The sequence below is a fragment of the Lepidochelys kempii genome, chromosome 9, assembly GCF_965140265.1.
Source record: "Lepidochelys kempii isolate rLepKem1 chromosome 9, rLepKem1.hap2, whole genome shotgun sequence".
Lineage (NCBI taxonomy): Eukaryota > Metazoa > Chordata > Testudines > Cheloniidae > Lepidochelys > Lepidochelys kempii.
This window is the reverse complement of record NC_133264.1, coordinates 65052655-65079998: the sequence shown is the minus strand read 5'-3', so window position 1 is coordinate 65079998 and position 27344 is coordinate 65052655. Positions and strand designations below refer to the sequence as shown.

At 50.0% G+C, this 27344-nt stretch overlaps 2 protein-coding genes across 8 annotated transcripts in view; one reads left to right on the top strand and one right to left on the bottom strand.

Annotated features, from left to right (window-relative positions):
* Positions 1 to 280: 280 nt before the first annotated feature.
* TRMT12 (tRNA methyltransferase 12 homolog) lies at positions 281 to 9344 on the bottom strand. Of its 5 annotated transcripts, XR_012160917.1 has the most exons (9): positions 9216 to 9344; positions 7943 to 8027; positions 7012 to 7180; positions 5644 to 5842; positions 5412 to 5562; positions 5174 to 5283; positions 4538 to 4695; positions 2053 to 2845; positions 281 to 821 (listed from the first exon to the last, which is right to left on the bottom strand). XR_012160917.1 is itself a non-coding variant. In XM_073360835.1 (8 exons), the coding sequence occupies exons 1-8, from the start codon at positions 9256 to 9258 to the stop codon at positions 2363 to 2365; spliced, it is 1398 nt and encodes a 465-aa protein (XP_073216936.1). In that variant the 5' UTR covers positions 9259 to 9344; the 3' UTR covers positions 281 to 2362. The 5 variants fall into 5 exon arrangements, 4 of the variants coding, with proteins under 4 accessions (XP_073216936.1, XP_073216937.1, XP_073216938.1 ...); XM_073360835.1 differs by having other exon boundaries at positions 281 to 2845; XM_073360836.1 differs by lacking the exon at positions 9216 to 9344 and adding an exon at positions 9102 to 9201 and having other exon boundaries at positions 281 to 2845.
* CSTF2 (cleavage stimulation factor subunit 2) overlaps positions 9253 to 27344 on the top strand; it is a 54925-nt gene continuing 36833 nt past the window's right edge. Inside the window, exons 1-15 of one of the 3 annotated variants that reach the window (XM_073360829.1) lie at positions 9254 to 9520; positions 12811 to 12889; positions 13170 to 13339; positions 15043 to 15179; positions 15923 to 16042; positions 16181 to 16336; positions 16578 to 16701; positions 17020 to 17082; positions 18511 to 18570; positions 19293 to 19434; positions 19815 to 19969; positions 20335 to 20597; positions 24651 to 24806; positions 25231 to 25356; positions 26889 to 27105. In XM_073360829.1, coding sequence (XP_073216930.1) covers positions 9463 to 9520; positions 12811 to 12889; positions 13170 to 13339; positions 15043 to 15179; positions 15923 to 16042; positions 16181 to 16336; positions 16578 to 16701; positions 17020 to 17082; positions 18511 to 18570; positions 19293 to 19434; positions 19815 to 19969; positions 20335 to 20597; positions 24651 to 24806; positions 25231 to 25353 — 1806 coding nt within the window. In that variant the 5' untranslated portion in view covers positions 9254 to 9462 and the 3' untranslated portion in view covers positions 25354 to 25356; positions 26889 to 27105. Of the gene's footprint in view, positions 9521 to 12810; positions 12890 to 13169; positions 13340 to 15042; positions 15180 to 15922; positions 16043 to 16180; positions 16337 to 16577; positions 16702 to 17019; positions 17083 to 18510; positions 18571 to 19292; positions 19435 to 19814; positions 19970 to 20334; positions 20598 to 24650; positions 24807 to 25230; positions 25357 to 26888; positions 27106 to 27344 lie in introns of those variants that run through there. The other 2 variants (XM_073360830.1, XM_073360831.1) reach the window with 2 other exon arrangements.

The following is a 27344-nucleotide window of genomic DNA, read 5'->3' as shown; positions in this document are numbered from 1 at the left end:
ACAAACTTGTTTGTCTGAGAGATTGGCTGAACAAGAAGTAGGACTGAGTGGACTTGTAGGCTCTGAAGTTTTACATTGTTTTGTTTTTGAGTGTAGTTATGTAACAAAAAAAAATCTACATTTGTAAATTGCACTTTCACGACAAAGAGATTGTACTACAGAACTTGTATAAGGTGAATTGAAAAATACTATTTCTTTTGTTTATCATTTTTACAGTGCAAATATTTGTAATAAAAAATAAACACTTTGATTCCAATTACAACACAGAATACAATATATATGAAAATGTAGAAAAACATTCAAAATATTTAATAAATTTCAATTGGTATTCTATTGTTTAAGTGCAACTAAACCTGCGATTAATCGTGATTAATTTTTTTAATCGCGATTAATTTTTTTCGTTAATCGTGTGAGTTAACTGCGATTAATCAACAGCCCTAATCCAGAGCCTTTCACCTCTCAGTCACAGGCCTGACTGCAGCCTAGGTCAGTAGCAACTGGAAGAGAAATCCGGAGCCTTTCTCCTCTTAGTCACAAGCCTGACTGCAGCCTCCATCAGCAGTAACTGGAAGTCATTGCGACTGCATGGCTGCTGAGCAGTAGGTTATGTGAAATCAATGTGGTGGTTCCAGTTCAGTTCCTAGTGAACAGGTGGCCCCTTTGAAAAGCCCAACATCCCAAATAGCTTCCTATTTGGCAGTTTCTATATCAAGGCCAAGGATTAAATGGGCAGCTACCCTCTTAGCATTAATCACTGGAGAGGAGGTGGCAATGAATGGTATTGAGAAGGCAGGTCAGGAGCTTTTCTTCACCCTCTCTCACTGTAGAAGAACAAGGGGACACAAAATGAAAGCAAAAGGTGGTGAATTAAAAACTGATAAAAAGGAAATACTTTTTCCACACCTTACACAATTCACCTGTGGAACTCACCGCCACAAGATCTCACTGACCTCAGCAAGGATTGGCATCACAAGTTAGAATGGTGAAGGTTACAAATAATGCAGAGGTTTGGAAGTGATTTAAGACCTCCTGCTTCAGGGCACAAACCAGCCTCTAACATACAGGGATTAGGAAGCAATTATTATTGTGGGCAGGATATTTCATAACTGGTTTCTGCAGGGTTTCTTGCACCCTCCTCCGAAGCAGCTTGCACTGGCCACTGTTAGAGATGGGAGACTACAATACACCACTGGCGTGACCCAGTTTGGCAGTTCCTATGTTCCATCCAGGGCAGGAGTGAGGCAGAATTGCTGGGTGGGGAAATCTTGCACCGACTCTGCACCTGTTCTGTGGGGAGAGGCTCTGGTCTCCAGGGATCTCAGTTTGGCACCTTTCAGTAGCACTACATGCATTCATTTCTCACTATTTTAAACAGAGACAGGCCAAAAATCCCAGGAAGTAGCAGAGGAACTGCTTGCCTGGGCTTCCTGAAACTTGTGGGCAAACATCATAGCAACTTCAGATCCAGGCTTGGAACAAAAGCATGAACAAGCCCGCTTAGATGCTAAGAAACGGGAAAGTTCATATCTGTTGTGATAAAGTACATAGGGCCCGATCCCACAACTGGCTCCACACTGAGCCCCACTTACATCAGTGGGGATCTGCCTGTACGGGGGCTCACTGCAAGATCAGGACTGTAGTGTGGTAATTAGGAATAGACCAGGACAGCAGTGGAGGGAGCAAGGTCAGCTCACAGGGACTGCACTACGTCCTGGAGCTCTTCACATGTCCACAACAAATGAATACCACGAGAAAAGCTCTCAGCGTTTTCTGATTAGATCACAAGGGCTCAGCCTAGGCCCTAGTGGTCACAGAGCCACAATTTGCCCACAGTCTGGCACCAGTGGCAGTCTCTGTGCAGGACTAGATGCTCTCTGGCTCAGCTGGTGAATCTGAACTCAGACATTCTGCTAAGTTTATATGCCCAGGTCTCTTGCTGGAATCAGTGGCGAGAACAGAGTTTGGAGCTGAGTGCTGGAGAACTCTGCCATCCCGCTGGGAAAAACAGCAAGACATGACCCATGCAGATAAAACTTACAACAAATGTTTTACCTGGTTGCAGGCAATGGAAATAGAGTGAAGATCACAAAGAGTAGGGAATGCACCAGCTGCAGGGAGCACCATGATGGTCAGGTCAAGCTCTTACACGCCAGTCTGGAGAGATGAGGGGTTCCAGGAGAGCAAAGGCAAAAACCAATGTCAGACTGAACCAGTTCACAGGGTGCCAGCTGGGAGCACTCAACTCTGTGTAGGCTTTGTGCACTTCTCAGGCTTGGGCCCAGAGTTCCCCCTGAGTGTTTGCTATCAGAGAGGGCGACATTCCTGGGGATCTCAAGGGTGCACTCCACTCTCCCCCTGTGAACTAAGAGAGGGGGCGGCACTCCAGATCCAGGACTATGTGATACACATGGGGTGCGTAGGATTTCACTGGCTCAATGTGCAGAATGTTTGTCCTCCAAGGCTTCCCATGCAGCTGCTGAAGCAGAACCCTGATTTGCGCTCCTGTGGTCTCTGCCCACCTCTGCCACTCAGCTCTGGTCGCAGCTGCCTGGGTCTCCCTCCCAGAATCCATGATGTCAGCATTCTTTGGGCTCCTGCGGTTCCTTTGGCCCATTCTGTCCTCCTGCCTGTTGGATACAGCTTGCTCTGGACATTGCTGCAGCTGCTGCTCCTCCAAGTGGCCACTGTGCAAATGAGCCTTCGCTGGGAAGGACTCCACGTTCTGGTGGATGTGGAGAATGCCCCCTGTGCCCTTCCGCAAAAGCTGGCAGGCGATAGGCCAGCCCTCCTCTGAGCTGGGGAGCAGCCCCAGATTCACCCTGTTGGCCACGTCCTGCAGCTCTAGCTGGAAATGACACGGGGAGGTGAGGAGGATGGCATGGTGAAAGGACATACACCACAGAGGGCCCCATGTCAGGGAGGGGAAAATACACCAAGCAAGGCACTGCAGACCATGGAAAGTTTCTCTTTCCCTCAGGGGAATATAACAGTATATAAAGGTTGCCACAGCTGTCTCTTGCCATCTACCATAGGAAGGGGGTGGGTGAAAGTGGGCACTGCTCTCATGCTCTTACTGTGAGTTGAGAGTAATATATAAAGTTTTCACCAGAACCATGAAGCTCCACCACTGCCCTTGTACCTCCTCAGAGCCACCTCCAGCCCCTGTCCTACCTGAGAATTAACTAGCATCATTGCTTCTGTAGGCTGAGCTCATTGCACATGCTCCTTGCATCCCTCCATTTTCCTCTACAAGCTCCCTGTGTGCCACCTTCCCATTCCCCTCTATTTCAGGGACTCCCTGCAACCCACCGCCATCTCCTCCCCCAAGTCCGGGGGCTCGGTGTGCCTCCCAGGTCCTTCTTTTCCCCCATTCCTGGGTCTCCCATTCTCCCCATGCCAGGGGCTCGGTGTGCCCCCCAGGCCCTCCTTCTCCCCTATTCCCGGGTCTCCCATTCTCCCCATGCCAGGGACTTGGTACCCCCCATGCCATCCTTCTCCCCCATTCCCAGGTCTCCCATGCGTGGGGCTAAGTGCCCCCACATGCCCTCCTTCTCCCCACCATTCTCATTTTGTTGTGTCATTCTGACACATTTTAAACTGTATTGAAAGGCTGCACAGAGGTGAGCTGAGGATACTGGCTGCCATCAAATGGCTCTTTGATCCACAGACAATTACATTGAGGCTGAGAATATTCCCTGAAATTTGAACTGCTTGGCTGCAGCATTCAAAAGTTATTGTGTTACGGACAGACAGAGAAAGGCATCAAGATGGATTGAAGGCTCCTTGTTTCAGGGACCATCTGTGTTTGTGCAGCAGTAGCACGTGGGGGCCCCAGTCCCTGGCTAGGGCTGCTAGGTACTAAGGTAACATAAATAATAATAACGAAGTTGAGTGTCAGGCCTGACGTGGCCAGAACAACTAGTAAGGATGTAGCGGGGTCTGATAACCAGAAGCAAGTGTCTGACATGTGAGAGTTATTTAGGACGCACATGGGGATGTCTCTGAGAGCAACAGGATGAGCTGGGCCTGCTGGCTAACCAGACAGGAGTCCTGACAGGAAGACAGATCTACAGTTTCCTAAGGGAAGGGTGTGCAGTCCCATTGCTTGGGGCACTGAACACCGCCCTGGAACACACACTCCAAGCCCTCCAGGAGATGAGACCTATTAGGTCCTTCTCGTCTCTGAGCTCTAGAACTACCGAGTCAGTCTGACCAGACCTCAGTGCACCAGGTCCCTGTCTCCTACAGTGTGCAAACATAACAGAGCCCACCTCTCCCACACAGACCCTTTGGACCTTTGCTCCCATCTCTTGTACCATGGGGAAGAAACTCTGCCACATCAGAAAGAGGAGAGGATGGGGGGAGAAGAGCAGTTTCCTGGGAAAGGAATTCCTCTGACATCTAGAGCCGGCTTAGAGTTCAGAGGCACATCACCCCCTTTAGGGGGGTCTCAGCAGCATGGGCTGTACCCTTGGAATTCCCCTCCCTAAGACTCCATTGTGCCCCCTCAGCTGCAGAAGGGTTGCTCTCTGCTCACCTGCCTGTTATCCCCTTGGTGGATCTGACATCGATCCTGCACGCCATTCAGCTCAAGATTCTTTCTCAGGGCCTCCACAGCATGGGGATTCCACTCACAGGCATGGACAAAGGCAGCACCGGCGTGAACCAGATATGGCACTGTGAAATAGCCAATCCCTGAGGGCACAGGAGACAGACATCGCTGGCAGCACAGTCCCGAGGCATCCACAGTGCGGGAACAAAATGCTCAGGGTTAAGGCCTCATTCTCAGCAGTAGAGAACGACTGGATTGAGGCTGTTGGCAGAGCGTAGGGGGAGAGGGAGAAGGTGCCAGGGGCTGAAGCTGCTGTTAAGCACACAGCTCTGGCTACTGGACAGATACTACAGCAAGCATGGGGTGGAGGATGCCACTGGATGGATAGTGCTGAGCAAATAATGAACATTGGGATGAACTGAATTCTTGTGATCTACAGGGCAGTCTATGTTATCTGGGGCCGGGGGTGGTTCCAGACAGGAGGATGGGGAGCAGTAATCCACGGCCCACAGGCTCTGCGGTCAGAGCCCCAGCAAACTCCTCAGAATGACAGAGAGGAGCATGATTCCCAAGACTCAGAGGAGGAAGCCGGCCCTTTCCCATGACCCCAGAGACAGTTACCTGCATAGAGATCCACTAGCACTTCCCCGGCACATGGCAGCGACGCCACCCGCAACTTCTCTGTGATGTTTCCAGGAGAGAACATGCACCTGGTCACATCGAACGTGTATCTGGGAAAACACCATAGGGCCAGTGAGAGCCACCAACATGGGGCTGGCCAGTGACCCCTTCCTAGGGGCATCTTGGCTCGACAGCCCCTTCCTGCTTCTTCCGCCCCTACCCCATCCCCCCCTTCTACCTGATTCCATTGTCCACATGCTCCACCCAGCCATCCTGCCCCAGCAACAGGGTCACTGTGGGGGATCGTACCCCATCTGGTGATATTCGCCCTTGTTTGGCTATGCGTCGGGCACCCAGAGCAGAAGCAACTGTTTCCCAGAGCTCCAGTCCTGGAAGAGAGCCCCAAGCAGGTGGATTAGCGGAGGCTGGTTCAGTGCATCTTGGAAGACAGAGCCACAGGTCTCTCTTACCCAGTTCCTTCCACAATGCAGCCCTGAAGCTGTCCTTGCTCAGCAGGACGAGGTCTCCATGCTGCTGCCAGGAACGAGGGAGATCGTCCTCCAGCTCATCTGACCACCTGCCCCCAGAGTCTGACACTAAACGCTGCAGCTCCCTGCACAGCTTCCGGGCGGGCGACTGGACTCGTGCTGCCTTCGAGGGAAGGGGGTTCTCGGAAAGAAACACAAAGGAAAAAACTGATGCTGAGATAGCGCAGGGAGGGAGAGAGCCTGTGACAGGATATGTGTGGGAGGAATCTCCCTACCACAGCTGCTGTGCTGGATCATTTCCCTTTACCTCCCCCAGGGACTGGAAAGTCCAGCTTGCCGGGTGTGATTCTTCCACCGTACTGGCTGCACTAACCCACAACAGACTGAAGGGGCTTCAGGACCCATGGCCACATCCACCATCTCCAGATAAAGTCCCTCAGGCTGGAGCAGCTACTGTTCTCTAAATAAAGGCAATGAGTTACCCATTGCCCTGGCAGCTCCTGGAGACTGTGATGGGCCTGGGAACCCTGCAAGGAGGGCACAATCTCCTCCTTTTAAAGCAGAGAAATTTGTCTGCTTGTTTAATGCCGCAGGAATTTATTCCTTTTGGTGCTGGGTGTTTTCCGAGCCGGCTGTGGGGGAAGCACCTAGTAAGCCCTGTGCAAACAGACACGGGAAAGCAGCTAAAATGGAATATTACTGCTCCCTGCAATCCCATCTCCCACAGCACTAGAGTGAAAGTCTTTGCTCCATCAGTGACACATGAGGTCCCTGCCAAGGAGACCCGCAATTGAGACTTAGGAATTCAATCAAACCCTGCTAGGGAGGAGTAGAACTCAGGATTGCTGAACTCAGACAATCCCAGCACATGCTCCCAACCTCACAGGAAAAAGGGATCTGATCCTGAGGTTCCAGGTGCTTCCTGCAAGCTGCTGAACAGCCTCATCTCTCACTGATTTCCACAGGAATGGAGCACACTCTGCAGCTGGCAGGACTGGGCTCTAAATAAAACACATAGGAACTGAATCAAACTATAAAGTGAAACTTGCTTTCTCTTCTACCTAGCCTCCACGCCCTCCAGAGCTCCCTGCCAGCGCCAGGCAAGGCTAAGATAGTCCCAGGGAATTTCAGTCAAATTCCCCTTAAGCTGATGGCAGAAGGGGTCAGGAAAGAATTTCACTGTCTTCAAGTGATGTATTGTACAAATGGCTACTGTGCATTATGGGAGGGGTTGGCATGCCAATGACCCCTGAGGATGCAGCCATTCGCAGAGACGGGATATGGGGCACAAGAGCCCGGCACGGTAAATCCTACCCCTGATTCTACTGTGGAAGCCAGTGCTTTACTGACCTGGATGCACGTCAGTGTGCATGTCGTCTCAGGGGGCAGGCTCTCCCGCAGCTCCTGCAGGTGCTGCTCAGTGAGTTTCTCTCCCAGCACAGGCAATGCCACTGTGCCATCCAGGAGCTTTTGCACACGATGGCAGACATCCAGAATCCTCTCTTTCTCCAAATACCCCCTGCAAGTCCAAGGATGTATTCAGGTATTTATTCATCTGACATTATGGCCTCTAGGTTTTCTGCAACCCTCTCATGTAAGCCTGAGCAGAGCAATACTCTATACACATTGTTCAGTCCTGGTCTGATTAAATCACCATCTCCTGGAGTAACAAACTGCATGGTCTAGTGTCAGGAGACCTGAATTTATTCCCAGCTCTGTGAACGACTCACTGAGTGACCTCTGGCAAGTCACTGCATCCCTCGGTGCCTCAGTGTCCCCTCTGTAAAATGGGGATGATATCTACCCACCTTTGTAAAGGCTTTGAGATGTCATTGCTGACTTGAGCAACCATAGTACAGGCAAGTGCCAGCTGTGCAAGCTCTGTATCTCATTTCTGACCTCTCATCACCCTGGCCTGACTATGAATGGGTACCGGCAATCATTCCAATTTATAGTATGTGCTAGTTTTGGGAAGTAGATCAATGCCCATTAAGGATTGGGCTGAGATCAACCAAATGGTCCATCATTTGTGAAAGTGAGAATTCCACTGCAGCCCCTAATGCTCTGAAGCTGGGGCTGTGTGTTGATATAAGCAAATTATTACTAGTAGTGAGGCACTAGTCTGGAACTATGAGTTCTGCTCCCACTCAAGTGAGCCCAGATCCACAGGATAAGTTTTTTTTACTCTATTTTGCCATGTTAATGACCACATGTTCAGCTCAATACAGGTACAACAATGTCTTTCAGCTTTCTCCCTCCAATCTGCATGTCCATACTGCACCTGAACCGCTGGGCAAACTGTGACTTAGTAATAAGTACAGAGATGGGACCAGAATTCAAATTCTTTGCATCCATCTTGCCAGAACCTAAAAGAGAAGAAAACATCACCACCCAGTTGTCTGGCTTGGCAGTAGGCAAAGCTACTCAACCCATGGTTGGCAATTCCAGGGAGCTGCAGCCTGAATGTCTCTCAGCATCCAAAAACTTCTCCCCAAAAGAGACACTGAAGATGCAAACTGCTGCAACCTATAGCCCCGATCTCTCTGCTAAGGATGCCAACAACAGGACCAGAGTGTGATGTGGACACTTATATACTAGGAGATAGATCAAGAGCAACGAACTCATTTCACACAGGCTACCAAATAGCCATTAGATCCTGGTGACTTTTGATTACTATTGACATGGGCTGGATTTTTGCCTTTATGGAGGCAGAAGTCTCCATATCCCCATTATCAACGCCCTGCATAGCACTGTATGCTCTAGGTGTGCACCTCAAAGCTGCGTCGCAGGAGAGCACCACACACCAGCAACCCAATCAGGGCTGTGGGCGCAGCTTTATTAACATGACCTACGCCAGAAATGCCCAGAAGTCTCCCTTTGGAAAATGGGAGGTGGCAGAGAGAAATGCTGCCTGTTAGCACTACAGCACCTCTTGAGCTGGATTTCACAGCCCATGTGGTAACCGGACTGGGCTTTGATGGATGTGTGGCCGGTGAGGCTGCCACCTCTGTGAGTGTGCTTGAAGGGCAACGTGAGGATGCTTCATGGCCCTGGAAGTGCTTCGCGGGCCAGCGACTGGCCACCCTGTTACAAGTGGGACAATCTGCAGAATCCCAGGAGAAGTGGCAACCCCCGAGGCGCATTTCCTGCCTCCCTCGAGGGCACGGAGAGTAGCAGTGCCAGCAGGATTAAGCAGGAGCAGCCACGCCATTTATTTACCAATCACAGTGAATTCATCACCCTCTGCTCCAACCACCGCACAACATCCTTCGCATCCGCCCCAGCACAGTCTCCTACCCTCCCCACCGCCACCAGCCCCTGGCTCCCGCCCCTGCGCCCCACCGCCAGGTGCCCCCTGCCGCCCACCCTCCTACCCCACGGCCACGCGCCCCCTTCCTCCTCCCCCTTACCCCACTGCCACGCGCCCCCCGCCCCCTCACTGCTTGGCTGCCCCGGCCCTTGGCTCTGGGCTGGACGCGGCTCCCTGCCCCGCGAGGGAGACTCCGAGGCACAGACGTGCGCGGAACTACAGGCGCGGGGTTAGTGTTTCCCACCGGAACGGAGTCGTTGTTGCTGGTCGGTGCTTGCCGCCGCCATCTTTTCTGTGGACCGGTCGCCTGGTTACGGCGGCAGAGCTCGCTCCTGCCAACGCCGCTAGACTCTGTCCGCTGTCCGGAAACACCCTGGAGCCTTGGCGGGGCTCGAGCGGAACGGAAGTGGCTGTGCTTGTTTCCAGCCGGAGCACGAGGGTGCCGGAAGCGGGGGGGGGACTGGAAGCGCTGCAGCGGCGGTGGGTGAAGGATGGCGGGGCTGGCGGTGCGGGACCCCGCGGTGGATCGCTCGCTGCGCTCCGTGTTCGGTGAGGAGGAGCCGGGGAGAGAAACCCCCCGCCCCCGGGACAGAGACCCCAATACTCCCTCACCCAGATATGTCACGGGGGGGAGGGGGCAGCGCCCGGGACCGCCACACCGGCTCCCTCCCTCCCCTGCCCGGCTCCTGGGACCCCTCGCCTCACCCGCGCTCTTATATCGGCTTCCCGGACCTCCCGCCCGAGATCCGCCCCCATCCCAACTCTCCCGAGCACGGAATCCCCCCGGAGCCTCCCTCTGCCAGGTTCCCCCCTTCCCTGGTGCCCTCCCACCCCAGCTAAGACCCACTGCTCTGGAACAGAGACCCGCCCCCCCACACACACACACACCGGGCTTTCCCTCGACAGAGGCCTATAGAGTAGCCCTCCTACTCTGCTGGGTGCAGAGATCCCCTTCTCTGCCCCTTCCCCACAACCAGGGACGCTTCCACAGAGGCCCACACTCTCTTTCTCTGTGACATCACAGCAGCTTGCTGCAGTGATCATGGTGATGTCACAATGCTGGTGTCAGAAATGGACCCCCAGAAATAAACAATACCTATTTCTGAGCAGAATGAGTTCTCAATAAAACACTTCTCAAACCTATGTTTGTGCTATCCGTGACTCACCAAATACAGGCTGGAGAGAGATAATGCCCATAGCAATGTGATCTCCTGCCCCAAAGCCTTCCCTGGGGACTGTTGCAGTAGGTGGGAGTAGCACATAAGAGAACATTGCCTTGGGCATCACATGAAAACCTAGGGCAGGCAGTAAAAGGGAAATTAAGCACAGAGTGCAGCCTTGCAAAACAGACCTGAAAGTCTACCAGCTCAGAGACTAAAACTCACCTGTTCCTTTCTGTAAAGCTGACTTAGAAAGCTAGAGATGCTTTACTTACCCTGAGCAAGTGGTGACTAAAGTGTTGCAAGTGCATAAAGACGCTCAAGTGTCTATGATGCTTTTTTCTGCTGTACTACCTCTTGTGTACAGCTGGTAAAAATTTTACGATGAAAAATGATAACCTTCTTATTCAGTTTCCAAGTTGTCTGCCTGGCAGGGAATTTGGGATCCCCTAAAAGCCAGGCAACCTAGCAGCCTGCCAGTTAGGCACACCAGACAGCCAGCGATCCTAGGGAGCTGGGAAGTCAGCCCATCTGCAAGGCAGGAAGCTTGGCAGTGGGAATGTTTCATTGTTTCCAAAACCATTTTTGGGGAATTTCAGTTCTTGTGAAAAACTTCAAGATTTTGACTTTTTGTTTTGAATTGGAATGAAAAAAACTTGGAAACTTAAGTTTTTTGTGGGATGGAATTTCCATATTCCAGACAGCTCTATACTTATGCATGTCACCTGCATGGTGATGTGTCATAAGCATCCCTCTATTGTGGGGTTGGTACAGACTGTCTGTGGGTATTATATCAAACAGTGGTGTGTTTTTATTTGGTGTAGTGTATCCAGTTTGTATGGACCAAAGAGAGGCAAGGATGTTGATAAATTGGTATTGTATAAGCGGCTTATGCATATGGAAAGCTTTTAAAAGCTATGATTATTTAATCGGGACAAGGAAGAATTAGACATGACTAGAAGGGGTTAGTGAAAATTACAGTACCTCCTTTGTCTTTCCCAATGTAAAAGAATGGGTCACTCAAAGTCGTAGCAGGTACTCTTGGAACAAACTAAAGAAAATGTCTTTCTGGTGCACAGAGTCAGCCTCTAAGATTTGCTGCTCTGGAGTGTCATAGAGTCACAATGTAGAGGGGTTTTAAAAGGGGCTGGATAATTGTAAGAGATATTGGTTGTTATACAGGCTGAGATGAAGTAATCGCATCACATACTTCAGGTCACAGAATAACTACCTGTAGGATTCCCCCTTCCCTCCCTCCAAGTGATGTGTAGAAGTGTGCAATCAGTCTGGTGTATAACAGGGTTCAGGAGTTGCATTCCTCCGAAGCGTCAAGTACTGGCCAGTGATAGTGGAACTGATGGACCAGTGATCTGCTCCTCTATGAGAAATCCAATTTTTCTACTCACGGGGGGTGCAGGCTGTCTCTGAGCCTCTGCCATGTCATCCTCCTCAGAGCCTTTCTGCGTTTACATTCTTTGGACATTGATGTGATGAGTGGAGTTAAAAAGTATACACACCATTTATGACTATTCTGCACTGTTTAAGGGCCCGGGCCAAAGTCAATAGACATCAGTAGATTTTGGATTGGGCCCTGGATGCAGAGGCACGTTGGTGTGCTGTGGGAAATCATGGCACTGTCCCTTTCACCTTCCTCAGCATGGGCCCTTCATACTCCTCAGGCAATGGAAATGGAGTTAAGGAGCCACCAAACCTGATTAAACCAAATATTCCACCAATATTTTCACTAAAACAGATAGGAAAAGAGTGGCAGAAAAAACATGAAATGAGACCTGCCATCCCTCTAATAAAGGGTTAGGAAGGTGTCCCAGGCTCGCTGTAGTTCCTGTATTGTACATACCTATGTCCTGCACTGATTGATACCAGCATGGTAGTAAAAGTGGGGAGAAAGCAGGAACTTGAGCCAGTATTGCTCCACTATTCTGTGGTTCACTGACCCCGTATGTGACCCACTCATCTGACAAATAAGGTCAGATCTTTTCACATGGTGATTTCTAACCTTTTCAGGCAGCTCTTCCTGTTTGGACTTCAGCTGTACTAGCCAATGCCTGCTATCTCCCATTGGATTATGCACAGTCTAAACACTCATGGAGCTCTTGGACTGCTCCTAATCCAACTCTCATGAGCACTTTACGCTCCATGGTGGGTTAGGGCAGCGCAACTGAAAGGGAGGCAGGCAGCTTTGGCATTCTGGAGACTAGAGGCTTATTATTAAGCTTGGGGTGGGGAAGAGCCTGGTGGAATAATCCATAAAATCCTGAAACATAAGTGGTGGTATCCAGCCCGTAATAGGGAACCATTATTTTAACAAACATTGACTTTATTATAACTGCCCACTTTCCTGCAATTCCTGACCTGTACCTGGGTTGAGGCACATTACCAGAGTCCTAAAATGTGCCCCAGCGTGGATTCCGTACCAGCAATGGGACACTGCACCAACATGAGTATCAGGAGGAATGGTATATACACAAAAGTCTGCAGCCCTGCAGCGGATTCCCAGAAACTTGTCTGTGTGTGTGTGTGTTCACACAGCCATCTCTGGGTTTTGCCATCCCTGGGTTCATTTTTGTTCTTTCCTGTCTTTCCATGGAAAAATGTTCATGCCTGTGTTTTTCCTGATACTCGATGTCTGTACTAATACGTTGCTCCCCTCACCCATAGTGGGGAATATTCCATACGAAGCCACAGAGGAGCAGCTAAAGGACATTTTCTCAGAGGTCGGACCTGTTGTCAGTTTCAGGTGAGAACTGTTTCTCTTTTTGACATCTCCCATAAAAAGACAGGTGATCTCAGCTGTAGTCGATTCTGCACTCATCAGCACTCTAGCCACGAGCAGATGGGTCTCAGGCATACTTGGCAGACACAAGCTTTGAATGAGGTGGTCCTTCTTCCTGTTAGAGACGGAACGGAGGGTGTGGAGATGGTGTTACCAGTCTGGAAATGCTGTGGTATTGTGTAATACTCTCCCTGTGTTCCGTACTGCGTCTAATGCCTGTGATTCTTTCTGCTCTGCTATCCAGGTTGGTGTATGACAGGGAGACAGGCAAACCAAAGGGATATGGCTTTTGTGAATACCAAGACCAGGAGACAGCGCTCAGCGCCATGCGGAACCTGAATGGGCGTGAGTTCAGCGGGAGGGCGTTGCGTGTGGACAACGCAGCCAGTGAGAAGAATAAGGAGGAGCTGAAGAGTGAGTCTGAACTTTGGGTTGAGGGGATTAATGCTACTATAATGTTTGGCCTACACAAGCCTTACAAATCTGTAACAAAAATCTACTAGCCAAGGCACAAAATCTAGTACAGTAACTCCTTGCTTAACGTTGTAGTTCTGTTCCTGAAAAACGCGACTTTGAGCGAAACAATGTTAAGCGAATCCAATTTCCCCATAAGAATTAATGTAAATGGGGTGGGTGAGGGAGGGGGTTAGGTTCCAGGGAAATTTTTTTCACCAGACAAAAGACTATATTATATATATGTATACACAATATAAGTTTTAAACAAACAATTTAATACTGTACACAGCAATGATGATTGTGAAGCTTGGTTGAGGCGGTGGCGTCAGAGGGTGGGATATTTCCCAGAGAATGCCGTACTGCTGAATGAGGAACTAGCACTCAGCTGAGCCCTCAAGGGTTAACACATTGTTGTTAATGTAGCCTTATACTCTTCAAGGCAGCATGAATAGAGGGAGGGAAGACAGCATGGCAGACAGAGGCCCACACTGTGTGTGTGTGAGAGAGAGAGAGAGAGACAAATGCACTGCCTCTTTAAGTACACTGACCCAGATCAGGACCCAGCTTCTGCCTGCAAGTTCCCTCCATCCTGAGCCCTGTCATGTCCCACCCCCTGCTCTATGGAGATAGGGTAAGCGGGTGGCAGGAACAGGGGGGAGGGGGACACCCTGATATTAGCATCCCCCGTCCCCCACCCCCCCCACACACGCAAGCAGGAGGCTCCTGGGAGCAGCTCCAAGGCAGAGGGCAGGAGCAGCACATGGCAGTGGGGGGAGGGACAGCTGAATTGCGGGCAGTTGATAGCCTGCTGGGCCGCTGCCGCACAGGGAAGTAAGGGGAGCAGGGAGCTGATGGGGGGGCTGCCAGTCCACCTTGGTTCCAAGCCCCCACCATCTAGCTGCAAAGGGCTCCTCTTTCTGCAAGCAGTGGACAAAGCAGGCAGCTGCCAAACAATGTTATAAGGGAGCATTGCGTTACTTTAAATGACCATGTTCCCTAATTGATCAGCAACGAAACAACGTTAACCGGGATGACTTTAAGTGAGGAGTTACTGTACCCCCACCCGAATCGGGGTGAGGTTGACAGTGAAAAGCTCACAGATAGGTGATGTGCTGCAGGTAAGATAGCAAGTAGAAGTTTTCAGGGGGATTGTAATTTCCTTGACCAGACAAACCCCTACCCTTACCTGTTTTTTGTGACTAGTGAAGCTCCACATTTGACAAAGAGGTGTATGAAGAATGGCCACATTATTGTGACATGTATGGTCCTAGCTCATGTAGGAGACTGTATTACAGATCTGTGTGAAACAATCTTTCTAATGGCACAGCCCTCAACTCCTAATTGACTTAGTAGGAATTCTGGGCATGTTTGGAGCCCAGACTTTTAGTCTGACCCATATACTCTCCAACTGCAGAATGGTGCTCCTGAATCTGTGTTTCAAAAGTACATTTCCCTCCCTCCTGCTTGTAAAGATGCAGCTGTGACTACATCATCCTTGACTTACTGGCCTTTCAGCTGAAGGGGTCAGTGTGAGAAAGCACCAGCAATTGTGCTGGCGATTCCTGTGATGTGAAACGAGACCGAGACCAGCAGCTTAGGGTTCCCAGGACACTTGTGTGTTTAACCTTTCCTCTTTATCTTCCCGTCTCTATCCCTGCCAGGCCTGGGCACAGGTGCCCCTATCATAGAGTCACCATATGGAGACCCTATAAATCCTGAAGACGCCCCTGAGTCTATCAGCAGGGCAGTTGCCAGCCTGCCACCTGAGCAGATGTTTGAGCTGATGAAGCAGATGAAGGTGAGTGGGAGCGAAGTGGCTGGACCAAGTCACAAGCTTGCAACCGTGGTTGTACAGTGCAGAATAACCACACCCCCATCACACGAGCAACCGGGCAGCAGCAGTTCCTCACTCACAACTCTGTGACATTGTCTCTCCTGTTAATGCCTCGTATGTGCCACTGCTGCTGCAGGGTAGAATGGTCCGGAGGGTTAATCAGTATCTTGGGTGCTGCCATGAGGAATATAAGCAAGTTGGACGAGGACGTGAGCCGGTCTAACAGCAGGACTCGCTGTTGTGGACAGTGAAAAGCAGGCAGGGACTTTGGGGGAACCACAGCTGCTCTGGGGCGGGGAGGTGGGTTATTTGTGTCCTACTGCCCTGTTAGCACTCCTGTGGTTTGGCTAATACTGTGGACCCTGGAGAAGAGGAGATGATCATGGACAATAGGATGCGGATCAGACACATTTTTATGAGCAGCCTGAGCTCTGTGATTTCATTATTAGCTGCCCTGTGTTTCAGACAGTCCACATTATGGGTTTCTCAGGTGCATTATTGGTTGTTTTATTAACCATGCCAGCACTGTGTAACGTACCAGGCAAACGAAGCAAAACGCTCCTGCCCTTTGAGATGTTGCCATTCCTGCATTTCCAGGAACATCGCTGCCCCCATGGGATTGCAGCAACAGTTATCAGTGAAGGTCTTAATACTGCGCAGCAGCAGCGAGGCCCATTGAGAGCTCTGATCAGTGTGTTGCTCTTTAGTTGTGTGTGCAGAACAGCCCTCAGGAGGCACGGAACATGCTGCTCCAGAACCCTCAGCTGGCATATGCCCTGCTGCAGGCCCAAGTGGTGATGAGGATCGTCGATCCAGAGATTGCTCTGGTATGTATGATCCCGCTCCTCAGTCTGGGATCGACGGGGGCACTTGTCTGGAGAGTTGGGGCTGTGGGTGGATTCTAGGAATGGCTGTTTCTAGTTGGTGCATGCACAACTTCTCTCTCCTTCTGCTTCTGCCCTTAGAAAATTCTGCATCGTCAGACCAGTGTTCCACCTCTGATTCCAGGCAACCCACAGCCAGTTCCTGGGCCTGGACCTGGGCCCGGGCCCGGGCCTGGTCCAGGTCCTAATGCACAGATGAACCAGCAGAATCCCCCATCGTCCCAGCCACAGCCCATAGTAAGAATTTGTTTGTTCAACCCACATTATTGAGATGGACATTAAGGGTGTGACATCTCCGTGTGGAGGATGTAGGTGTGTGTTGTTGAGAAGGGCTCTCAGTGTGAAATCCTGGTGTGTGGGGGAGTGTTGTGTGTACATGTTGATGAGAAGGGATTCTCCGCCTGCAACCCTGGTGCGGGGGACAATGCTTGTGTCTGTTGGTGAGGAGGGTTCTCACTGCGATTTCTTCCCTCTACAGGGTGGCATGCATGTAAATGGAGCTCCTCCTCTGATGCAGCCTCCTATGCAGGGTGGAGTGCCAGCCCCAGGACAGATGCCAGCCTCCGTAGCCGGCCCAGGCCCCGGCCCCTTGGCTCCTGGAGGTGAGCTCTTTGAGCATGTCTGAACTGCAAACTGTAAAACTGCCCAGAGCTTCTGCAGGGACAACATACCCCATGAGTGCGGGGTTCTTGCAGGTTTTTAAGAGGGGCAGTTGCACATATGGAAGATTTGAAGCCTAGGGAGTAACTCTTGGGTTAGCCAACTGGACGGGGTCACTCTGTCTCTACAGCCTGTTAGGCCAGGTGGAAATCTGTCTGTCAGTGGCAAGGTGGGGCATCTTTATAGGAGCAGAATAGTGAGGGCTGTGGGAACAGATAATATGAAAGAGGGGTTGTGAGTTCTCTGCTCTTCCCTCCCAGGTGGAATGCAGCCTCAGGTCGGGATGCCGGGAGGTGGACCAGTGCCCTTGGAACGTGGACAAGGTAAACCAGATGTCAGTTAATCTATGTTTGATGCAACGTGTCATAGGGATCCCTACTTCCAGGCCAGGACGTTGAGACGTTCAAGGCCACGTGCTAGGGGAGTTGTTGACAGATCAGGGAATCCCCCCCCAAGCTAACTGAATGTGTAAAAGTTTTCTCAGCCTGTCTGAGAGTCTTTGTGCACCTGTCCTTCTGTCTGAGTGTGTGTATAGTGAGCAGGGAGAGTGAGGCCTTCTCCAGTAACTCTCTTTCTGGTACTTAGCATGTCCAGGTGTGGGCGAGCCAGCCTGTTGCCTGCTGTTGGTTACTGTTGAGTCTCCTGTGCTTTCTTTTGTTTGTCCAGGAGAGGGAGCAATAGCTTTTCTTTTGCACAGAATAGTGATGTGTGTAGAGTGGTGATCAAAGCAGAGAGTGTTTCTATGGAGATGTTTTGCGTAGTCCTCCCTCCATATGTGGAAGGTTGTACACCAATGTCTTGGAATGATATTTAATGCAGTTAGACAGTTAAAGTTGGGGCATCTTATTGTCCAGTGGCCCCAGTTTATCACAACAAAGGGATCCCTGTTCTTTCATATTGTGGGATGTGAGGGAAGTAAATATCCTCCCTCAATCTTCTAGCAGAACATGGTAAATTCCTTTTGGGATCTCATATTTTTACATACCTTAAAAGCAGCTGAATCTGAGAGAGGCTTGTGATTTCACCTTTGGATCCTCCTCCCCCATGAACAGCCCCAGTGCCTCCCTGTTGCTCAGAGCTTTGCCAAGAAGCAGCCACATGAAATAGATACAATTCTTAGCAGCTTCCCTGCTGTCTGCAGGGCTTTGAATAGCAGTGATGAAACTGAACCAGATTTTTGTTAATTTCTGTGTCTGCTTGGGGAAGCTCTGAGCAGAAACAGTGGAGCTGTCTCTGTGCACTCAGGCACAATCTGACCTCCTCGTGCTGCCACCCACTTACAGAAGGTTATTCTGAAACTGTAAGGCCCACAAATTTAATATATTTTAAATTAAAGTGTAAATGCAACAGAACTTGATGGTGTAGGTCCCTGTCCCCTGTGTGCCGCCCCACACCCCCACCCACACACAGTGACCAGGCAAAATAGTGCCTAGGGGAGTGGATTTTTCAAGCCATGCAGAAGAGGCCATCCTCGTCACAGGACTGGCATTGGATGGTCTCCGTCCAGTATCATTATTGGGAAGATCTGATAAAGCCAGGCCTGAAAGATTGGTAGCATCTCTTTAAAATATGCAGTCTGATTCTGTGGGAGCCTGCCTTATGAGGAATGAGCTCACTCCATTGAGGGAAAGGAGTTTGTGCAGCACCGGTGGGTCTGTGGTATAGGCAGGCCTGTCTGTGAGTCTGTGTGTGCGCGGGCGCGCGCTATTTATGTGTCTGCTCTTTTCCCTCTTTTCCTGCTGCTCACCCAGGAAACCTGCAGCTCTCGCCCGTGGGACCTGCCAGGCCTGCATCTATCGAGCGAGTTCAAGGTATCCATGACAGCTGCCAGCTCCCTTTGTCACGGGGCTCAGTGTGGAATGCATGGAAAAAGCCTGGACTTCAGCACTAGGGTTCCCTTCACTTGGGGCCGTGGGACTGCTCTGTGTAGTCTGCCCAGTGTGGAAGTGAGCACTTGTCAAAGGCAGAGCTGCCCCCTGGTGTAGGAGGAGAGACTAGCCTAGAGTTCTGCATAGAGGGGTAGGAGATTAACCCAGTACATGAGGAAACAGACGGGAGAGAGGAGGCTCGTGCTCGGCTTTTGGACCTTATGGAAGTGGGATGACTGGGTTTGATCTGGGCTGTTTAGGCTCACAGCTGACCTTGTGACTCACGCTGGATGTGACCAGACTTGTTGGTAGTTATTGTGATCTTGGTTCTCGACTTTTGTCAACAAGCCACAGCAGTCGCTGTGGGGGACAGGAAGGGCTGAACTTAGCACTGAGGGCACCCGCTTCTGTGAGCTGCGGTGTTGTCTGTGGGAAGACTTCCTTCCTGTTTGTGGTGCATCACTTCCAGCCATATCATGGACAGCAGTGTGGACTCTGTCCAAAGCCAGTGTGTCTGTGAGCTACAGGGAGCACTGAGGATGGGGTTCAGTTGCATCTCACTGCCAGGGGCAACAGGAGTGGTGCTGTCTCACAGGAGGACTTTGGTGTGATTGTTCTTGCCAGTGCTTGACCTCAGTAATTTCCCTTGCTTGCCTCCCTGGCAGTGCCCATGCCAGACCCGAGGGCCCCTATGCAGCGTGGACCATTACCTGCTAGCGGCCCACCTCCCCGGGGCCTTCTGGGAGATGCTCCAAATGACCCACGTGGAGGGACCCTGCTCTCAGTCACTGGAGAAGTGGAGCCCAGGTGAGTGGTAGTAATTCATCCTCTGGTCCAGTCTGAGCCTTTGAGGCTCTGACTCCCTGCCTCTTGTGGTCAGAGTGATGGTTAAGTGGTACTACCTGCCGGGTGAACTGCTGAGTCCCATGCTGGCTTCTCAGAGTGATGTGTGCTGGTGATCCAGGTACACACAGCTGTGCAACGGGAAGGGAAGATGGTATTTGTGGCCACTCAGACTGGGCGAGGTAGAAACATTAGCATCCATTCCTATGTACCAAACTCCACCACTTTCTGTGCACCCGGCTTTGTGCTGTGGTCAAAATACTGCACCTGCTCGGTGCCAAGCTTGTGTCTGATTCACACTCTCACCTTTCTCCTTCTGCTCTGTTTTTCCCCTCTCTCTACAGAGGTTACCTTGGGCCACCACACCAAGGTCCACCCATGCACCATATGCCCGGCCATGACAATCGTGGTCCACCCCCACATGAAATGAGGGGAGGACCAATGGGAGAACCCAGGCCACTGATGGGAGAACCTAGAGGGCCTTTGATGGATGCTCGAGGTGAGAGGCCATAAATGAAACGTGAAATGACCAAGAGAGGAGCCGGTTACCCAGGGATGTGAGGAAAACGTGAAGGTGGGACGGTTCAGCTGTGAAGTGAGATGCAGGGAAAGTTACACAGGATTGGAGGGAGACACTGGCAGGAGGGAGAGGTGTAGTTACACAGGGCAAGGAGAGGAAAAGTTCAGATTTGTCATTTACCAAAAGCAGGTGCCATTCACACACCATCCCTGACCTGTCTTGGTTTTCTGCCAGTCATTAAACCAAAGGAGGCTTAACTTTCAAAAGTGGGTGTGTGTCCCCAATGTTCTCCCACACAGAATTCCCTTCCAGTGGTTTGCTTATGGCATGTTTTTTCTCTGCAGGTGGAAGAGATCCCAGGGGCATGGAGCCGAGAGGGATGGAGCCCAGGGGCATGGAGCCCAGGGGCATGGAGCCCAGGGGCATGGAGCCCAGGGGCATGGAGCCGAGAGGCATGGAGCCCAGGGGCATGGAGCCGAGAGGCATGGAGCCCAGGGGCATGGAGCCCAGGGGCCCTGGCCCCAACCCAAGGGGCCCAATGCCTGGTGGAATTCAAGGACCTGGGCCACTTAACTTGGGAGCAAGTGGCCCTCAGGGACCTAGACAGGTACACACAGCGTCTTCTTCTCTAGTCTTAATCTGATAGATAACAACAAGCACTTAGTGGCAGGGTTCTAGGTGATGTCAATTCTTTAACAGCCTGCATCCCGCTTGTAATGCTAACCAACTGACCAGGCCTACCAGCAAACCTCAGGGAATTGATAGCATTCCCCCTCCTAAGGGATCCTAGGTCAGGGCATCCCCTGCTAGCTAGCACCATGGTATTACCATGTGGGCTGCAGGGACCTGGGGCTGCTGGCTCTTGTCCTAGCAATGACATGTGCCAACCTGCATCAGTCTCTTGACCTCTCTTGTGTGGGACTCCTAATACATATAAGTGAGGTTTGGAAAAAGCGTAGGGACCTCCAGGCTACCTCTGCTCCACTGGCCTCTTCCTAAGACTTACCCTCCCCTCTGCCAGGCCTAACCACGGTGCACTGGGTAGGGAGGCATGTTTTCCATTTTCCTCTTCTTGCTCTGCCCCTTCCATGTTTCCAGCTCTGCTAGCTTGAGAGAGCCAAGACATTTCTGCAGGGAGCAACACCTCTGGGGAGCAGGCCAGCTCGCCTGCACTCCTCAGGCAATAGCAAGTGCCTCACAATTGTTGACAGGTTTCTCCTCAAATCCCTGCTGTGAGGTAGGGGAATGCAGTCCCATTCCACAAAGAGAATTGAGGCACAGGGAGACTAAGGGCCAGATTTTAGAGGTGTTTAGGTCCTATTGATTTCAGTGGGAGTTAGGTGCCTAAAGACCTGTACAAGTTAAAAAGTGACAAGTTTTTAAAGTGCTTTTTTCAGATGCTAGAAGTCATAATAATAATATGGAGTAACTAGAGTGCCTCATATTAAATGAGGATATTGATACAATAGGCATCACAGAAACTTGGAATGACAATAATCAATGGGACATAGTAATACCAGGGTACAAAATATGTCGGAAGGACAGAATAGGTCGTGCTGGTGGGGGAGTGGCACTATATGTGAAAGAAAGCGTAGAATCAAATGAAGTAAAAATCTTAAATGAACCAAACTTTACCATAGAATCTCAGTGGATAGTAATTTCGTGCTCTAATAATGAGACTATAGCAGTAGGGATATACTACCAACCACCTGACCAGGATGATGGTGTGACTGTGAAATTCTCAGGGAGATTAGAGAGGCTATAAAAATAAAAAACTCAGTAATAACAATGGGAGATTTCAGCTATCCCCATATTGACTGGGTACATGTCACCTCAGGACGGGATGCAGAGATAAGGTTTCTTGACAGTTTAAGTCACTGCTTCTTGGAGCAGCTAGTCCTGGAACCCACAAGAAGAGACGCAATTCTCGATTTAGTCCTAAATGGAGCATAGGATTTGGTCCAAGAGGTGAATATAGCTGGACCATTTGGTAATAGGGACCATAATATAATTAAATTTAAAAATAAAAATAAAAAATCCCTGTGGTGGGGAAAACACCACAGCAGCCCAACACTGTAGCATTTAATTTCAGAAAGCGGGAATATTCAAAAATGAGGAAGTTAATTAAACAGAAATTAAAAGGTACAGTGCCAAAAGTGAAATCTCTGCAAGCTGCTTGGAAACTTTTTAAAGACACCATAATAGAGGCTCAACTTAAACGTGTACCTCAAAGTAACATAGAGGACCAAAAAAAGACACCGTGGCTAAACAACAAAGTAAAAGAGGCAGTGAGAGGCAAAAAGGCATCCTTTAAAAAGTGGAAGTTAAATCCTGGTGAGGAAAATAGAAAGGAGCACAAATGCTGGCAAATGAAGTGTAAAAATATTATTAGGAGGGCCAAAAAAGAATTTGAAGAACAGCTAGCCAAAGACTCAAAAAGTAATAGCAAAACATTGTTTAAGTACATTAGAAGCAGGAAGCCTGCTAAACAACCAGTGGGGCCACTGGACGATTGAGATGCTAACGGAGCACTCAAGGATGATAAGGCCATTGTGGAGAAACAAAATTAATTTTTTGCTTAGGTCTTCACAGCTGAGGATGTGAGGGAGATTCCCAAACCTGAGCCGTTCTTTTTAGGTGACAAATCTGAGGAACTGTCCCAGATTGAGGTGTCTTTTGGGGAGGTTTTGGAACAAACTGATAAACTAAACAGTAATACATCACCAGAACCAGATGGTAGTCACCCAAGAGTTCTGAAGGAACTCAAATGTGAAATTGCAGAACAACTAACTATAATTTGTTAACCTATCATTTAAATCAGCTTCTGTACCAATTGGCTGTAGGATAGCTAATGTGATGCCAATTTTTAAAAAAGGGCTCCAGAGGTGACCCTAGCAATTATAGGCCAGTAAGCCTGACTTCAGTACCGGGCAAACTGGTTGAAACTATAGTAAAGAACAAAATTGTCAGACACATAGATGAACATAATTTATTGGGGAAGAGTCAACATGGTTTTTGTAAAGGGAAATCATGCCTCACCAATCTACTAGAATTCTTTGAGGGGACCAACACACATGTGGACAAGGGGATCCAGTGGATATAGTGTACTTAGTTTTTCAGAAAGCCTTGACAAGGTCCCTCACCAAAGGCTTTTAAGCAAAGTAAGCTGTCATGGGATAAGAGGGAAGGTCCTCTTACGGATTGGTATCTGGTTAAAAGATCGGAAACAAAGGGTAGGAATAAATTATCAGTTTTCAGAATGGAGAGAGGTAAATAGTGGTGTCCCCCAGGGCTCTGTACTAAGACCAGTCCTATTCAACTTATTCACAAATGATCTGGAAAAGGGGGTAAACAATGAGGTGGCAAAATTTGCAGATGATACAAAATTACTAAAGATAGTTAAGTACCAGGCAGACTGTGAAGAGCTACAAAAGGATCTCTCAAAACTGGATGACTGGGCAACAAAATGGCAAATGAAATTCAATGTTGATAAATGCTGGGGTCTAAATTAGCTGTTACCACTCAAGAAAGAGATCTTGGAGTCATTGTGGATAGATCTCTGAAAACATTCACTCAATGTGCAGCAGCAGTCAAAAAAGCAAACAGAATGCTGGGCATCATTAAGAAAGGGATAGATAATAAGATAGAAAATATCATATTGCCTCTATATAAATGCATGATACGCCCACGTCTTGACTACTGCGTGCAGATGTGGTCGCCCCATCTCAGAAAAGTTATATTGGAATTGGAAAATGTTCAGAAAAGGGTAACAAAAATTATTAGGGGCGTGGAATGGCTGCCGTATGAGGAGAGATTAATAAGACTGGGACTTTTCAGCTAGGAAAAGAAATGACTAAGGGTAGATATGATAGAGGTCTAGCAAAGTGTTATTTACTCCACATAACACAAGAACTAGGGGTCACCAAATGAAATTAATAGGCAGCATGTTTAAAACAAACTAAAGGAAGTATTTTTTCACACAAGGCACAATCAACTAGTGGAACTCCTTGCCAGAGGATGTTGTGAAGGCCAGGACTATAACGGTTCAAAAAAGAACTAGATAAGTTCATGGAGGATAGGTCCATCAATGGCTATTAGCCAGGATGGGCAGGGATAGTGTCCCAAGCCTCTGTTTGTCAGAAGCTAGGAATGGGCGACAGGGGATGGATCACTTGATGATTACCTGTTCTGTTCATTCTGTCTGGGGGACCTGGCATTGGCCATTGTCGGAAGACAGGCTACTGGGCTAGATGGACCTTTGGTCTGACCCAGTATGGTCATTCTTATGTTCAAGTCTGGCCCTAAATGACTTGCCTAAGATCACAAGGGTGTGGTGACAGAGCTCGGAACTGAACTGAACCACCCTTAGTTCAATCCAGGGTGTTAGCCACAAGGCCGGTCTTCCTCCGGCCTTCTGCTGTTGTTGCCGGGGTTACATGGACTAAGGTCTCTTGAATTTGGGGGGCCTATTTCCTTGTTCCTCATGGCACCCCACTTTCAGCCCCCATCTGGGCATACGTATCAGTCTTTCGTGGTGCCAGGGACTTGTTACCTGCTTTGCATTCTAGTGGGTGCATTGTGCTTTCCATGACTGTTCAGACTATTCACAGTTCTACAAGAGCAGAGGGGCCGAGGTCATCCCATCTCTTTTTGTCCATAGGTTCCCAACATGCCAGGGGCAGGCATACAAGGAGGTGGCATGCCAGGGGCAGGCATACAAGCAGGAGGCATGCCAGGGGCGGTGGTACAAGGAGCTGGCCAGCCAGGTGGCTTTAGCCCTGGGCAGAACCAGGTCACCCCCCAAGATCACGAGAAGGTGAGTGAACAAAGGGCAACTCAGGGTTTGGATGGAGGCTGGATACCCTATTGCTGTGGGAATGAACTCAGCGCTCCTTCTCTCTGGCACAGCAAGAGTCTCCAGCGTCTTGTAGTTTCTGTGCTGGGGCCAAGTCAGCCTGGGGAGTTAATGCTCCTGCAGCTTTCCAGGAGAATGTTCATAAGCAGCAGCAAGGCGGGTGGTTTGAAACTTTTCCTGTGGGTGTGGCCAGTGAGCCAGGTCCTTTCAATTGATGAGAGTTTATACTGCTCCTGCTCTTTGCCTTCATCCTGTCTTCTCCTTCCCTCCCTCCAGCAGCCTGGTCTCTGGATAACTTCCTCTTTTCTGTAACCCTTTGCTGCGCCCTTCCTCCTGGGAAATTGCTCTTGCACATGGTGTTGCAGATCCTCCCCTCTCTCCACAGGCTGCCCTGATCATGCAGGTTCTCCAGCTAACTGCAGACCAGATCGCCATGCTGCCTCCAGAGCAAAGGCAAAGCATCCTTATCCTAAAGGAGCAGATCCAGAAATCCACTGGGGCTCCATAACAGGTGAGATGGGGTGGAGGCCGCATTACTACAGCCAGGGAGGGGCGAGGCTGAAGCCAGAAAGGCAATGGGACAGCTTATATGAACTAAGGGGGTGGGGGGAAGTACGGAGAGCAGTGTGAAATGGAGAAGACCCCCTAACCATGCCATTGAATTTGATGCCCTATGGCCTGCCCTGGTTAGGTGCCACATGTTCTCCCATGCGTTGTAGCAGTGGTTCTCAACCAGGGGTACCCAGAGGTCTTCCGGGAGTACATCAACTCATCTAGGTATTTGCCTAGTTTTACAATAGGTTACATAAAAAGCACTAGCAAAGTCAGTACAAACTAAAATTTCATTCAGTGACTTGTTTATACTGTTCTATACACGGAAATGTAAGTACAGTATTTATACTCCAATTGATCTATAATTCTATGGTAAAAATGAGAAAGTATGCAATTTTTCAGTACTAGTGTGCTGTGACACTTGTATTTTAATGTCTAATTTTGTAAGCAAGTAGTTTTAAAGTGAGGTGAAACTTGGGGTATGCACGACAAATCAGACTCCTGCCAGGGGTACAGTAGTCTGGAAAGGTTAAGAGCCACTGCATTATAGGGTTGCCTAGTTAGGTGTGTTGTAGGGAGGGTCACTCCTCTCTCTGATGTATCTCCAGTGATTTCTGTGTCAGGCAGGTACCGGGCTAAGGCTGGTCTGTTCCCGTGTGGCCAGCCTTGTGGCACTGTAGCTAATCCAGCCCTGACCTTACAGCTTCCACAATAAACACGCATACTCCTGTAAGCGAGAGATGGGGCATGGCCTCGCTTTGCCTCTGACTCACTGTATGACCTGGGGCCAGTCACATCACGCTCTGTGCCTTAGTTTCCCTTCTGTAAAGCAGGGTGCTAGTTACACCCCCCCCAGTATCACCCAATGAAGGCTGGTAGCAGGTGAAGCTGGAAGCTACTGTCAACATACTGTATATGCTGACTCTCAGGTAGCCCTGTGCTCTTTCGCTCTCCCCGCAGTTCTTTGGGCCTCCCCAGACAGGCCAGGCTCAGTTTGGTCATTACAGCTCTAGGGGACGGGCCGCAGTTAATCCTGCCCAGGGAAGTATATGGGCTTCACTCCTTGCTTGTGGCGGGAGGGGAGGCTCAGAGTGCTCCTGCAGCTGTTGGGTGGGAGGCACGCTTCTGTGTTGCATATCATATGGGAGGCTGAGGGCTAGACCAGGCAGTGGGATACGTGTGTGCATTGTTGACCTGTATTCAGCTGTCCCGGAGAGAGCAGCAACAGTGGCCAGTGGTGCCCAGCAAAACCCTGCGTCTGCAGCCACTGCGCTAAATTTCTTTAAAGGAGGGGCATCTTCTTTCACAAGGCTGTGGAAATGCAGGAGGGTTGGTCCTTGAGGAGCTGCCCTTTGTGGTGTGGGAAATTCCCATGGGCTGGGCCAAGGCCTTTAAGGACACACTCCGTTATTTCTCCTGGGAATCCAGAATGGCCTGGTGCCCTCTTGTGCACTCCCCTCAAGCATCCCTCTTTATTTTTGCATGGTTTAGAAGACACTTGGTGACCCTGGCAGCAACCCTGAAGATCCAGACCTGTGGGATGCAGGAGGCACCCAAGGCAGCAGCTTCACCTCATCACCATCTGACCTGGTGCAGCAATCAGGGGAAGGGTGCCCCCTTCTTCCCACTCAGCATAACCCCCGTACTTTTCATTCTGTGTTTTGTGTGTGTTTTACAGTATTTGAAATAAACATGGAGGAGGATTTGAGTACAGGCCACAGCTCTACCTGAAACTGCCTCCAACAGGCACCTCTCTCTGTGCCTGACTCAGAAACACTAGAGATGGCAAAGGCCTCTGGGTCACTTGTGTGAGCCCTTCACCTGACCAGGCATGATGGCCTCTCTCCAGTATAGTCAGGGAATTCCTTCATCTGCTGCAGCGTGTCCCGGCTCCAGGATTGATCATTAGTCACTTGGTTCCTGCAGACACTAAGCTCCATGTTTCCC